Below are 15,000 nucleotides of genomic sequence, written 5' to 3' on the forward strand. Positions count from 1 at the left end.
AAGTAAACAACATGGCCGCTCTGGAATGCCCCTGTGCTCCCTCTGTGTTGCACTCCTTTCCTGCAGAGAGCTCTACATTAAACTGCCAAATTGGACGTCAGAAGATCTGTGATTGTTTTTTATTTTGAACTATTATCATTATTATTTTCATTTTCTATGAGTAGTCTTACAATTAGTATGTAAATTATGGCATCGGAGCACGCAGCTGATTACTCTACAGATCTGGCCCAAAACTCAGCCAGAGGTGGGCCAACAGTGATCTCTAGTCTTGGATTCATGTGCATATCGATGAAGAGGATGCTTGTTCCGCTGTGTTGAAGAGAGGGCGGTGTGTTTCTGCTGCTGTGATGTGAAAACCTACAGTGCAGCTGAAGCAGAGCACTGAAGTGGTGGCGTAGATTTCAACACAGAAATAAATTGTTTGTGAGATGAAGGGACAGCTAAGTGATGATGTGTTTCTTATTAATGACACCTGAACAAATGTTGCTCAATAAAATGTTGGTTGTAAATCTACCATGCTCATAAATTTTGGTGATATAAAGACAAAATATCTACTAAATGTTCACAAAATATTAAACCTTTTGGTAAACAGTCTGAGTGGGTTGTTTTGATCTCTGGCACTTTTATATACACTTTGCAACATTAACCACTAGATGGTGCCTTGCCACTTTTTGAATTACTAATATACTGTAGGTTGATTAGAAAAGGCAGAAGACACGCGCTACCTTGTTGGTGACAATATAGCTCTCAGGTTCAGCAAGTCACTAAGGGTAGGAACTCATCTCAAAAATGTAGGTGGGGTGGGAAGACACTAGCCTGAGATCTGTCAGCATCTTTGACACCCCTTATAGGATGAATTTAGTCAGTGTCAGTTAATCAGTGTCTCCCCTGTATAAAGGCTAGACCTACTAGTTGATATATAGGATTTTCATATCCAACACTATCTGCCTTTTCCAAGTATAGCCTAAATTACTGAAGAATTTTAAATTTTATGGACATTAAAGAAGTCTATATTGTGGTATATAATGTGTTTTTCTACTGTTTTTTACTGTGATATGGATCCCACTGTGTCTGAAATAAAGAATTATATATATATATATATTGGACAGATGATGATAGCCACATAATTATATTAATGCTCTGTGATTAGTTGTTATTTGAACATGTTGGCACTCACTGTAATAATAGCATGACTAATCTACAGTGATTGGAATGTAGTCAAACTTACAGAGATTTGAAAACAAACCGCAGCCTTCCCCTACTCCTCTCAGCCAATCAGCTGTCTTTTCCTGCTGGACGGACGGACATCCTGTGCGCTGTAGGGGCTTTGCGTGCTTCCAGCGGCCCGCCCCTCTGGAACTTCAGGAGAACACAGCCTAAGTCCGTCACTGCAGAACCTCAGGAGAACACGCTGGTGAGAGGCTATTGGCCTGTCCCTGCAGAATCTCAGGAGAACATGGCCCGTCCCTATAGAACCTCAGGAGAACACGGCCCATCCCTATAGAACCTCAGGAGAACACGCTGGTGAGAGGCTGTTGGATGATCCCTGTGGAACCTCAGGAGCATGGATCAGAAACGGTTCAAAGAACGGAAAGAAACATTTGTTTTGGATGAGTGTAACCGAAAGCGTGAACAAAACTAATTCCAGACTGAAAGCGTTATTTTCAATTTTAGAAAATCGGTTAATAGCGGTATTCATCATTCCGATTGACCTATACTGTAGGCTTGGAGAGTGACCTGCCCACACAGTCTTCCCCAGACCCCTTATAGGATGAATTTAGTCAGTGTCAGTTAATCAGTGTCTCCCCTGTATAAAGGCTAGACCTACTAGTGGATATAAAGGATTTTCATATCCAGCACTATCTGCCTTTTCCAAGTATGTAGTCTAAATTACTGAAGAATTGTGTGGAATAACATGGGATGCCAGAGACACTAGGAACATATCTATAGGCCTGCCATGCAGTTAGTAACACCACACATAGGTTAGGCTATTACAGTGCTTAAAGCAAGGACATTTTCTGTGCCTGAAGTTAGTTAAATCAGACATTTTTGAAGATCTAATATTATATAGGCCTAGGCTAATTGCCTACTTTCAAATCTCACCCCACTTCTGAATTCAGGCACAGTGTTTTCAGCCGTTAGCCTTGATGTCTATCTAAAGTGCTTTGATTTAAGCTCTAAGGCTGTTGGGTAAAAATAAAACCCTAGGCCACAGTTTGTAAAGGCAAAGTCATTTTTAAAGGGACGTTATTAACCGTTCCTCTGTAACGTTCTAACCGTTCTTCTATAACATTCTAAGCGGTTACCATTTAGAGGAGGGGCCTTTGAACCCTGGCGCAGGAACGAAAACAATGTTTTTTGCTTATGTCACACATTTCTTGGCTGAAAGGGTAAGGACATTGGGAGACTGACACCGTCAGGCAATGTTTAAATAATAGGCTTAATTTATTTACAAATATATTTACATAAGTCAGTAAGTGGGAAGCAGCAAAAGATAAAATAAATTGGCATGCTCGTCAGCAAAGTGTACGTGTAGTGCATAAAGAAAAGGCAATCGGGAACAGCTGCAGTCAGTCCAGAGCAGAACCGAGAGCGCAAGTGAGGCCACAGGACGCCAGCTTTATTCCGACGGCCATTAACACTGAGCCACGCCCCTCATTAGCCACCAGAACTCTCCAGCTCCTCCTGCAGGTCAAACTGCAATATGACATGTACAGCAACATGCCTAGTGCTCAACATGCCTAGTACAGCAACATGCCTAGTGCTCAACATGCCTAGTACAGCAACATGCCTAGTGCTCAACATGCCTAGTACAGCAACATGCCTAGTGCTCAAGAGCACCATACAGGCAGAGGGAGGAAGAGGCATAGCGCTTCACGGCACACTCAGAACGAACCCAAATGAAAATGATTCTGTTTTAGAACACAGACCAGTCCTGTCCCTGTAGAACCTCGGGAGAACACGACCCAGTCCTGTGTGTGTGCATACACACACCCTGCAAACATCCACAGCATCTCTCAAACGCACACACACACACCCTGCAAACATCCACAACACCCTGCAAACATCCACAGCATCTCTCAAAAGCACACACACACCCTGCAAACATCCACAACATCTCTCAAACGCACACACACACACACACACACCCTGGAAACATCCACAACATCTCTCAAACGCACCCACACACACACACACCCTGCAAACATCCACAGCATCTCTCAAACTCACACACACAGCACAGAAGGAACTGGGGTGGCCTGTTTCCAAAGGTTCTTGGTGAGCTATGTCCATATCTTGACACACACTATCCACTTCCAGGCCCAGGGTGGGTAATCAGGAGAATTTGCGGTGGGTCGCTTCACTTTTGGGCCGGTCAAGGAAAAACATATAGACATTTGTCACGTTAGTCTATCTTCTCTTAAAGTAGGCTACTCACGTTCCGCAATCTATGCCTGACACCGCAGCCTCTGCATGGGATGTAGCTTACCATGTGAGGGAGTTCTCCCCTCCCAAAAAGAGCTGGTTGGGTCCATATAGCCCGTCTTTTCCAAAAAGTTTACATAGCCCTACCGATAGCCGGGCCGGCCCCACCGTAGCGATGAGCGTCAGGAAGGATGGATGGTAACAAGAGGCCAGGAGGGACTGGACAGGTGAAAAAAGAAAGGAAGGCATCGGAGGAGGATGTTGCCAAATGTGCCAAGCTGCCAGATTTTTTTAAGACCGAAACTGGCAACTGGTAAGAGAGATAGCAATGATTAGCAACATAGTTATTGGGTAATATTGTTGTCAACCTATACGCAAGCAACTTATGAAATGAATTAAAATAGCCTATTAGCCTTTTTATATCATCCAACATTGTGATTCATGAGGGACAAGTAGAGAGGATAAAAGAGTAAACAATATGAATTAAATTATTTAATGTAATAAAGATCAGTGTATGACAGCAGTAATCTACATGATCAACCTATTTGCCTTGTTTGCTCAGAAGTGAGTGTAGTAAAGGAGCAGCCTACATCACCAAACACCAATATGATAGCCTACCCACGCTGAAAAACATGTAAATATTACTTCCATATGCCTCTTTGTGGAAGAGTGGAATACATTTCAAATGCTTTATTTCATTCTGTTTTTGTTAACTTATCTTTTTGTTAACTTCTCAGTTTAAGTAAATTATTATATAACCTTTACACATGTGTTGAGCCATGGTACTAATAAAATTGCTTAATTTATCCAATTTCCACCCCCATGGAAAAAGTGGGCTGGTCTTGGGCCTGAAACTCCTGGGCTGAGAAGTGGCCCCACTCCAGCCCTGTCCACTACAAACATCTCTCTCTAACTCACACACTCACTCACTCACACACACACACACACACACACACACAGCTTGGTGAGATTTGGGTTTTTCAGAGGTTCTTGGTCACCGGGGCTGTTCCTGGCCTGGCTTCTGACTAGTTTCTATGGGCTGTAATTAGTTCAGGTGAACACACACACACACACACACACACACACAGCTTGCTTCTGACTAGTGTCTATGGGCTGTAATTAGTTCAGCAGGTGAACACTGCAACATCAAGATAAAGAGGAGCTTGTATGACATCACTTCCTGCATTTGTTCTGGAGGGTTATTTGCAGCCCGTAGGAATGTGAGTTATCCCAGAGAACACAGGAATTCCAAACAACAAGTTCATTAAGCCACACCGGCACACACACACACACGCACACAGACACACACACACACATGCACACACACACACACACGCAGGCACACACACACATACACACACACACACACGCAGGCACACACACACGCAGACACACACACACACGCAGGCACACACACACACACACATGCAGACACACACACACACATGCAGACACACACACACACAAGGCTGCTGAAAAATTCTGCTCTTTTGTTGTTTAGGAGTGAGCTTTTGAGCCCCACCTTTACATCCTGAGACCCCTACACACACACACACACACACACAGTCACAGTTTCTTAAGATGCTGGTCTCGGTTATGTTGGGAGCCAGGCAATCATCCTGTATGTGTGTGTGTGTGTGTGTGTGTGTGTGTTATTGAAATGAAAAAATATAATGTCCGCAACACTGCTTTAGACTCCCATATATTTAATGCACAACAGGCAATGTTTCGACCCTGCTGGGTCTTCGAAGATATATTATATTTATATTACATTATAATATCTTCGAAGAGATATTATATTTTTTCATTTGAGTAAGTTTTGTTTTTTCCTGCACCTGCCAGAAGGTGGGATGTGCACACAATAACTGTTTGCTGTGTGTGTGATTGCCCATGCAGTTTTAATATGAGTTGCAATGCCACTGGTTGATTATGTACAGTATGACTGCAGTTCACTGAAATGGCAGATAGATCCCTGTGTGTCTGCATGTGTGTGTGTGTGTGTGTGTGCGTACTTATCTGTGTGTGTGTCTGCATATGCCTGTGTCGGTGTGTATGTGTAAGTGTGCACGTGCCTGTGTGTGTGTGTGTGTGTGTGTGTGTGTGTGTGTGCTTGCCTGGGTGGAGGGGCTTCCTGTTTTGATGCATACGCTGGAGTGGATATGTCTGAGAACCATTGGGAAGAACCTTCTCAGAAAGGATATGGGAACACACAAACACACACTCACACACACTCATTCTCTCTCTCTCTCTCTCTCAGAAAGGGTATTGGAACATACACACTCTCTCTCTCTCTCTCTCTCTCTCAGAAAGGGTAGTGGAACATACACACACTCTCTCTCTCTCTCAGAAAGGGTATTGGAACATACACACACACTCTCTCTCTCTCAAAACTAACCCTGATGCAGCGATTACATACAGAGCCGCATTGGGGAGAGCCCTGACACCACACACACACACACATATATATTTACACACACACACACACACACACACACACACACACATATATATATATATATACACAGGGTGCGATTTGTAGGGGGGGATGGTGAGGATTTCCCCCCCTCTGGTTTTCCTATCCCTACCTCTGCTAAATGATTTTTATCGTCGGGGGGGGGGGACAACATTTATCCCCATCTGCCCCACATATTGGTTAATGCTACTTCATATAAGTAAAGCGCTGCAACGTGAGAACAGTCTAGTAGCCTAGCCTACATAATAATCTGACATCAGAAATGCACCGTCACCGTCACCGTCAGCACTGATGCTGCTGACACAGTGGCTGCGTGATAACTTAATTTGGCCTTGATCGTGCAGGACATTTCAGAATGTCGAGTGTGTAATCCATCATAAATGGCTAGTTTCAATGGAAAAGTTAGCTGGACAAATGAAAGAAAACGAGAAGGATTCAGTGAAGCATTATAATGTTTTAGAACCTTCAAAATTAGAAAACTGATGCAACTGAGATGGAGGACAACTGCACGTAGAGTAGAACGTAGGCCTATTGTCCAAAGGAACTTACATTAAATGAGGAGATATTTGCTGAATTTCACAAAAAGTGTTACAGAAATTGCTTGGCATCGCTTATTCAATGGCTCTCTACCGAAACACCTGTAGTTTGCGGAGGACGAACGAGAAAGCACTCGTTTGATAAATCAGCCAGTAGTAGACAAATAACTTTTAGAAATAATCTGTACTGCAAAAACGAATGTTGGTGGGTATTTAAACTATCTAGCGGGTGTTTTAACAGCTGCAAGAAATAGAAGCTTCATGGTCTTTATGTTCTGGTTCGTAAATTATTTTCATAAAACTTCAAGTTGCCCTATAACTTTACTCTCCAAACTCTTCACTGCACTAAAGGCAATTAACTGACAGTATGATAGGCTATTTATTTTCTGTAGGCTACAATGAACACATTTATTTTTTCAACTTTTGCAATATTACGCACTTGGCTACTGAACGCAAATCAGCAGGAGAGAGAATGAACGTAGCCTACGCAGCGTGTAGCGCAATGTGTAGGCTATTTGGTTACCAACTAACACTGTTAGCCAATTCACTAACTTAAGATTCAGTGCCATCATATACAACGTTTTTTTACACAACAAATACAGAAAGGATGGAGGCAGCAAAAGTAGAGAAGTCATTTCAGATGGGGCAAGAACAAGGTGAATTTGTATGCTTGTCAAAACGTAGTCCTACCCTGCATTAGAGGAGCTGATCATCATACCAAGCACACTCGCTGTTTAATGTCATACACCACGGTAAACTAAAACTAAAATGTTACAAAGGTGTTACAAAAATAATATAGGGTATTATTAGCCATGACATTACTAGCCTATGAATCGTTCGTTCATTTTTTTTTTTTTTTTTTTGGGGTGGGGGTTACAAACTTATTCAAAATCACACATATATATATACACACACACACACACACACATATACCGGTATATATATACACACACACACACACACATATACTGGTATATATACACACACACACACATATACCGGTATATATACACACACACATATACTGGTATATACACACACACACACACATATACCGGTATATATATATACACACACACACACACATATACTGGTATATACACACACACACACACACACACACATATACCGGTATATATATACACACACACACACACACGCACAGGGGCTACTACTAATTATTATTTTTTAATTATTAACATAATCTGTTGAATATTTTCTTGATAAATCGATAGTTGTTTGATCAAAACAAATAAAAAAAATGACTTCTGTGTCTCTGAAAGCCCAGGATTAGGTTTTGTCCACACAAACATACGCACACTCTGTATAATGTCAGGGTAATGCATAATAATAGCTAATAATAAAATAGCTGGGAAGTGCTTATCAAGTTGGGGTCCACATCCCATAATTCAGCTAGGCTCGGTCAGACAAGGCTCCACACTGGGCACAGGACGGGCCAGTTAGCAAACAAACGTACACACACACACGCACACACGCAGCCAGTTAGCGGCGCTGCCCACACCATTTGTAAACACTCGCGCACTTCAGCAGCTCTGGCCGTAAACAGACCAGACGAATGCTCAGAGACCGCAGCACACACACACACACACACACACACACACACACACACACACACGCAGCCCAGCGCAGAGGCAGGGTCAGCCATGTTGAGAGGGCTGTTTGCGCGCCATTCGGGCCATTGTGCGAGAGGTCTTTTGTGCAGAGCCTTCATCCTCACACACACACACACACACACACACACACACCACGGGTCCTGAGATCTGTCGTCCAGCTCTGCTTGGACGCTGACGCAGGTCCACTTCCTCTGAGCCGGGCCGGACTATTGTTCTGATGACCCCGAAGGCTCTATCTCTCCCCCCAGACACTTCCTGGTTCCTCCTGCACAGGAAGTGCTGTGCAGCACGACTCTTCTCTCCCCCTCACACTCCATGACACATAAATCACCACTTTGCTGCCCATGCTTATTTCTGACACAGATTTCCTTCTTTGGGTTTAATTTCAGTAACCAACTCACATAAAAGTGGATTTGGTGTTTTCAACCGTGGTGCATGGTAGATTAACTGTACGATATCACAGATTAGGTTCTAAAAAAAACTGAAATCAAAGGGAATCACAGCCAGCCACTGTGGCACAGAACCTGAACCACAAGGGCTCTGACTCGGGTCACATGATCTGTTCTAGAATCAGCTGGCCATGTGGTGGCTTGACTTGTGTTTCCATGGTGATCATATTTGGATACAGAATATTTTCCAAATATATCCCACTGCACTGTATTAGAGGCACAATTACACAACTTGTCTGGATTTGTTGAAGGACTATAGGCTACTGATCATCTTGAACACAACTGATTTGTTTGGCTAAATAGCGTCTCCATAATAGTTTCACATTGGACAGCTTGGAGGTCACTTCATTACTATAGTGAATGAGTCTGTATAATGTAATGTGTCGAAGCTGAGCCGAACTTTTATTTCACAAAATGTTGCATGCTCTCAAATGCAGCACTGCGCGCGAAATTCACCCACCGCGTGTGAATCAGAAAGCGCAGGAATGCGAGGTGTCATCCTGGCTTCCACCAATAAATCATTACTTATAAATCCCTTAAAGACACTTTAGTCTGCGTTTTAACCACAAAACCACAAACCACTTCAAAGCACGCAGCAGCGGCTACCCTGCTTGGCTGTCCCTCAGAGCGGTTTGATCAGCACGACGCAACCTCAGCTTCATCCTTTAGGGCAGTTTTATCAGCGCGAAACACACACAGGAATTCCGGTCTGGGAATGACCGTCCAATTCCTAACTTCCACAGGAAGATTCGCATAAAAAGCTCCCCTTCGACCACAAACTTCTTTCCAGTCCACCCAGCGACATTTACAAACTCACCTCCGCACTGGGATATGTGTTAGAAACGGCGTCCTTCTGGAAAATGTCTTTCTTTCATATTTGGCAACTTCAGCTGACACTACTCGAAAGAAGAGGCACGCGGGACCTGCGTAAAGGCATTAATTCATGAAGGTACAGTATTTTTCTACACTATTCAGGAGTAACAAATTAGCCTATGTGAACTCTCAATGTCAGTTTGATAAAATCATGCATTTGATGTAGGCTATATAACCCGTCAACCCAGCACACGTTAATCACTAGTCTAAATAGACCAGAATAATATGCAATGTATGGATTGGATGACGTGTAGGCCTATTTATTTATTTATTTATTTATTTATTTATTTATTTCACATTGTTTGATATCCCGCAATTAATTAAGTAAATCTTCTCTAACCTCTGTGGGGAATTAAAGAGGTAGCCTATTACTGAATAACATTCTGCCTAGTTTCACAGACTGGTCGAAGAAACCATACAAATATGTCCACACCCTTTTGACTGTAACAGAAACTTTGTTCATAATACTCATCAGTACTCATCAGTAAAGCTTTTGGGGGCGATAAAAAGTAATTGGTAGGCTATGTGAAATACAAATAAAACAAAAAAAAACAGGCTATTGCCTCCAGCGTATCTACCTAACAAAATATTTATTGAAAGAGCTCCACTCATCCACACCTTACTTCGGAGCAGGAATCGCGTTTGAGAGGGCCGAGTTGGAAACTCATTTACAGTGAGATATGACGCCCCCTGTAGGCTGCATTTGACATCAAATGCAAAAATCGGGCATTTTCCCAATGTATCCACTCAGAATGCTCATTTTAGTCTGTGGTCAAGGAAAGACCTTGCAAAGATTTCCCAACTCATGTTAATTAGGCGAATGCTAATTAATTGCCTCGCACTTCATCTTTTAATGTCCTCTTAAGTTTGCTTCAAGACCTATCGACCTTAATGGGAACCTATTATCTGTAGTGGCAAAACAATGGGAAATATGGTATTTCATACAACACAATAGGGTGTGATGTGCTTGTGAAATTCTCCTGCTACTATGGATTCAAATGGATTGTCAAACCCCTGTATGCACATGCACTCTTTGCACGTATCTGCTGTATAAACTGAACACTGAAGGCTTTTTCTTTTTCTTTTCTCGTTCCAGAGGGAAGAGTCGGCCTTCTACCCGCCACCATCATCATCATCATCATCACCATCATCATCATCATCATCCCTTTGAAGCTGCTTCACAGTGCATTATTACTTTTGGTACGCGCTAGGCCTGCCTCAAACTCGTACCGTGAGTAATAATGCACCGTGGCGGCCACTACCAGCTGCCCGCAACCTCGCCCAGGAAGGGGCATACGGGACTGGACCTACGAGGATTTCAATGCATGCAGCGGACTGAGCTTTAAAGCATGTTATAGGCCGCAGCATTTAAACTGCACATTTATGGAACCGTTTGCATTGTACATTAAACATTCACTGCTCTATGATGTGCTGTGGTGGAGTTGGGTTGGGTTGGTGGTGATGCGTTTTTGTTAACCTCTGTTGGGTCTTAGCAGCTGTTAATGTACGGTAGTATAGTGAACCCTTTTGAAAGCTGTTAATGTATGGTGATAGTGAACCCTTTTGAAAGCGCGGTAAAATATAACACTGAATCACAGGTCCCAAAAGCTCCTGAACTGAAAATAGCCTCCTGATTGGAACAGAGCATTACTAACCTTTATTTATTTATTTATTGCAGATTAAGGGGCGAAAGTCTTTCAAGTATGTTTTAATATGGTCCCCTGTTAATTTGATCTCCCTCTCTTCCCAAGTAATTTATTTTATTCAAGCTTCAGAGCCCTGCTGTCTAGATTGCAATCTTCTCCGCACAGCTGTAAATTGCTGTCTTAATATCCAGCAGGATTCCATTTGGGCTGCTGATTGGCTTCTCTAAAGGTCCTGATATGTCATTGGGAAAGACTGTCCTGTTTCATTAGCCTTCCTGTGGGCTATGAGGAGATTTAAATATTGATTTTTACTTTTCATATGACAAACAACCACACATGATGAAAAAATGTAGGCCTAACCTGATGAAAGAATGTAATAAAACATTGCATGGATAAGAGCATAAACTGGTCTCTCTTATTCGTTTACTTTCTCTCACTCTCATTTTATTCTCTCATTCTCTCTCGGGCGCGCGCACATACTCGCGCACACACACAAACACAATGAAAAGGAGAGAGAGAGAGAGAGAGAGAGAGAGAGAGAGATCCAGAGCCGTCCAGAGAGGCGCTGATACAAACTAGCCATTACATTCCCTTATGGAACGACATGACGTCACATAACTACGAGGTGTTTGTAGCAACCAGGATTCTTCATTCGGTTACATTTGCCCAGGCTACTTCTTCAACTCGGTGTTTTAACCTTAACATATTTTAAGTGTAGAATTATTTTCTGGTTAGTGAACGTCGGTGCTAGATGGACAAGGAGGACAGTCAGGAGGTCGAAAATGTCCCGCTTAAAACCAGTGATGTGTACAAAGTTGATAAAAGTCTTCCTGAGAGGTTTAACCATCCTGACTGCTTCCGAGGCTACAGGTCAGTAAGCTAACGTTAGCTTCTAGACACAAATTCTCTTTGCATTTCAAACTACCCGCGGAAATTATCTACTGAAAATAGCATTATATTATGGACATACCCAGGCAGAAATGAGTAATTCCCTTTGTGCTTTCAAATTAGGCCCTACCTTTGTGCGCATTTGATCTGCCTGAAAGTCCTCAGATCTAGGTCTAGTGCTCACCTATCTGCTACGGGTTTTGATTGTGGGTCAGACCCGCAGGATTAAGATTCATCTTTAACGTTATTGTTGCATCTGAATTTAGGCCTTTTCACATAAAGGCTATAGGCCTATAGCAACACATTTTTATTCTCAACATCCGGATGAGCTCGTGTGGTGGATGTGGAACTGATGCGTCCTTATCTGGTATATTGTGGAACTTGAATGCAATACTTCATGGTAGCCTGCTAATTAGGTGCATCTAAAAAAATATGGAAAAGTTAAAATTTAAGTTAAAAATCTAGATTCATTAGAAATGAAGACTAGATGAATTATTATTATTGTTGTTATTATTATTATTAGTCAAAGCACAGGCAATGGCTTCCTGAGCCTTAATCTCAGTCTTTGCAGGGTAATGGGCATTTCCATGTTATTCTAATCTTTTGAGATGCACCTGTAGGCTGCTGCATCCAAATTCATACTCTGTCAAATAAAATGCAGCAGGCCCAACTTGCCGCACAAGGCTATTACATGGCTCACCTACACACATATCATATCTTCTGTGTTGACCACTGGCTTTTTCAGCAAGAGGGTGAACAATCCACTCTACCAGACCACAAACCAAATATACGGCAGCAAGAAACCTACAGTCCATGAAATGCCTGTGAGTAGAATAAGTAAAGCATGCACGCACACACACACACACACGCACACACAGATGCACGCACGCACACACACACACGCACACACAGATGCACGCACGCACACAAACACACACGCACACATGCACACATGAATTTTCAGCAATCTACCCCTTTTTCATTTTCTCCATAGCCTACAGTATCTTACACACACACACACACACACAGCTGGCAGTTATTTTGTCCAGCTATTTTTACTGGCGCTAAGCCGGTTAAAACTTCCTCCATTATTTAGACCAAATGGAATAGCCTAACATAGTCTTCCGCCTTTAGGTGACTTTCAACGGGAGTTATCGCAAATTTTCTGACCCTCTGCTGAAGAGCGGAATGTACCGAGATAACGGTTTCAACACGTCCCTGGAGAAGAGCATCGTTTCGCGGCCAGGCACCACCCCCCTCCTCCCCGCTCCACACCACCCCCCCCTCTCCTGCCAGGCCCACGCCAAGGAGGGAGTGAGCAAGCCATGAGATGTGTGTGTGTGTGTGTGTGTACATCTGGCTCGGTGGCGGGACTTTACGCGTTGCCACACTGCACCTGCTCCTTTGGATGAAGCTCAATAAACACTGGACCTGTGATGTCACGCCATGACTTAGATAGATTTGAGAGTTTATGCATTATGTGTGTGTGTGTGTGTGTGTGCGTGTGTACATCTGGCTCGGGGGCGGAAGTTAATGCATTCTGTTAGAGCTGCCGTTTGCACGAGGGCTCAGTTTGTGCAGTTGAGGATGTTCTTGAGTGAGTCTAATCCAGTGTTTTGGGATCAGACTGTGTGTGTGTATCTTGGTTTTAGAGCATTTAACCACCTACCTCGGCTCTGTTCATGAAGATGCTGGATTTTAGTACCTAATTCTATTTGTTAAATTAAAATAAACATGGTACCACAAAATCTACCCTAACATCTCACATTTGTGCATTTCTTTAAGTTGCTGTTCCTGATTCAACCACCAGGTGGTGTCTATTGAATATATCTGCAGCATGACGGGAGGAAGATGTGCTCTGATTGTCTTTCTGTAACTCTGTACTACGGAGCATGGCAGTGGGTTTTTTTTTTTTTCTGAGATACTTTTTTGCTCCCTCACGATACTTTTGCATTCCCTATGAGCAAGTGCAAAAAGTGTGCAAACTGGTTTATTGTATATAAAAAACACAAAAATACTAACTAAATAAATACATTTTTAAAAATCACTATCATGACCCTTAGGGGGCTCCGTACTGCATGACCCTTAGGGCCCTCCGTACTGCATGCCTAGGCTACCTGTTTTTTCCATCTTGTCTCTCTTGGCTTTGGCTTGGCAGTTGCAACCCCACCCTCTCCAGTTGCAACCCCGCCCTCTCCTCGGTGCTGTGGAGGAGGCAGTGTAGCTCTTCTGTGGAAACTGATGGAGTCCTACTCCTCCCAGATGCTCAGAAGAACTGCAAGCAGAACTGCATTAATATTTCATCTGACGCCTCAGTGGGGCTGCCCCGATTGTTCTACCCCAAAAGAACTAATGCATTTAGAGAGAGCATGCAGAGAAAGGCAGACACACACAGGGTGGGGGTTGTGTGTGTGAGTGAGTGAGTCTGAGAGAGAGAGGAGGGAGAGAGTGTCTAGCCTGGCATTGCATTTGCACACATTTTCACTGCATTCATTATCATGTAGATCTGTGCTAGCCTGCAAAGCATCCGTTTGGGCGTTACAGAAGGGGGCAGGTTAGATCAGCTGGGGCCATGGCCACCGAGTTTAGTAGCTAAGCTCACTGATGGATCTGGCTGGCTAGTTGATTCATGGTCGAGTGTTTTCAGTAAGCTGTAGGAAGTGGGTGGGAAATATGCGTCAGTGCTGCCACGTTAGACTATAGCTGTGCTGTCTGTTGATGTGGCGTCAGTGCTGCCACGTTAGACTATAGCTGTGCTGTCTGTTGATGTGGATACACTGGGTTTCTAAAGTCTTTTTACACTTGCCCTGTTTGGGTGTGTGTGTGTGTGTGTGAAGGCCAGTCTTGCTACACTTGCCCTTTGACTCTTTTAGTGTTGGAAATGGAGGAGGAGGAAACGTTATCAGGGTGTAGAAACACATGTCGCATATGCTTCAGTCTGTTAAAAAAGTACTCTGTCTGTCTGTGTGTGTGTGTGGGTGCCTGTTTGAGTGTTTACGTGTGTGTGTGTGCGTGGGTGCGTGCCTGTTTGTGTGTGTGTGTGGGTACCTGTGTGTGAGTGGGTGCGTGCCTGTC

The 15,000-nt window shown here is 43.3% G+C and overlaps 1 protein-coding gene and 1 long non-coding RNA gene across 2 annotated transcripts; both read left to right on the forward strand.

Moving 5' to 3' along the window:
• Positions 1-9,318: 9,318 nt before the first annotated feature.
• On the forward strand, positions 9,319-11,442 carry LOC125294874. Its single transcript, XR_007193571.1, has 2 exons — positions 9,319-9,467; positions 10,488-11,442. It is a non-coding gene; the product is annotated as an uncharacterized LOC125294874 (long non-coding RNA).
• A 197-nt stretch (positions 11,443-11,639) lies between these two features.
• On the forward strand, positions 11,640-13,677 carry LOC125294922 (UPF0691 protein C9orf116 homolog). Its single transcript, XM_048243991.1, has 3 exons — positions 11,640-11,907; positions 12,671-12,749; positions 13,060-13,677. The coding sequence occupies exons 1-3, from the start codon at positions 11,789-11,791 to the stop codon at positions 13,252-13,254; spliced, it is 393 nt and encodes a 130-aa protein (XP_048099948.1). The 5' UTR covers positions 11,640-11,788; the 3' UTR covers positions 13,255-13,677.
• Positions 13,678-15,000: the final 1,323 nt, after the last annotated feature.

This window comes from Alosa alosa, chromosome 5 (assembly GCF_017589495.1).
Source record: "Alosa alosa isolate M-15738 ecotype Scorff River chromosome 5, AALO_Geno_1.1, whole genome shotgun sequence".
Lineage (NCBI taxonomy): Eukaryota > Metazoa > Chordata > Actinopteri > Clupeiformes > Clupeidae > Alosa > Alosa alosa.

Bases quoted from the DNA above. Each gene is read 5' to 3' on its own strand.
- LOC125294922 (XM_048243991.1), top strand. From the start codon at position 11,789: ATGGACAAGGAGGACAGTCAGGAGGTCGAAAATGTCCCGCTTAAAACC. The intron at 11,908-12,670 runs GTCAGTAAGCTA...TGGCTTTTTCAG, and splicing joins GACTGCTTCCGAGGCTACAG to CAAGAGGGTGAACAATCCAC. The intron at 12,750-13,059 runs GTGAGTAGAATA...TTCCGCCTTTAG, and splicing joins CTACAGTCCATGAAATGCCT to GTGACTTTCAACGGGAGTTA.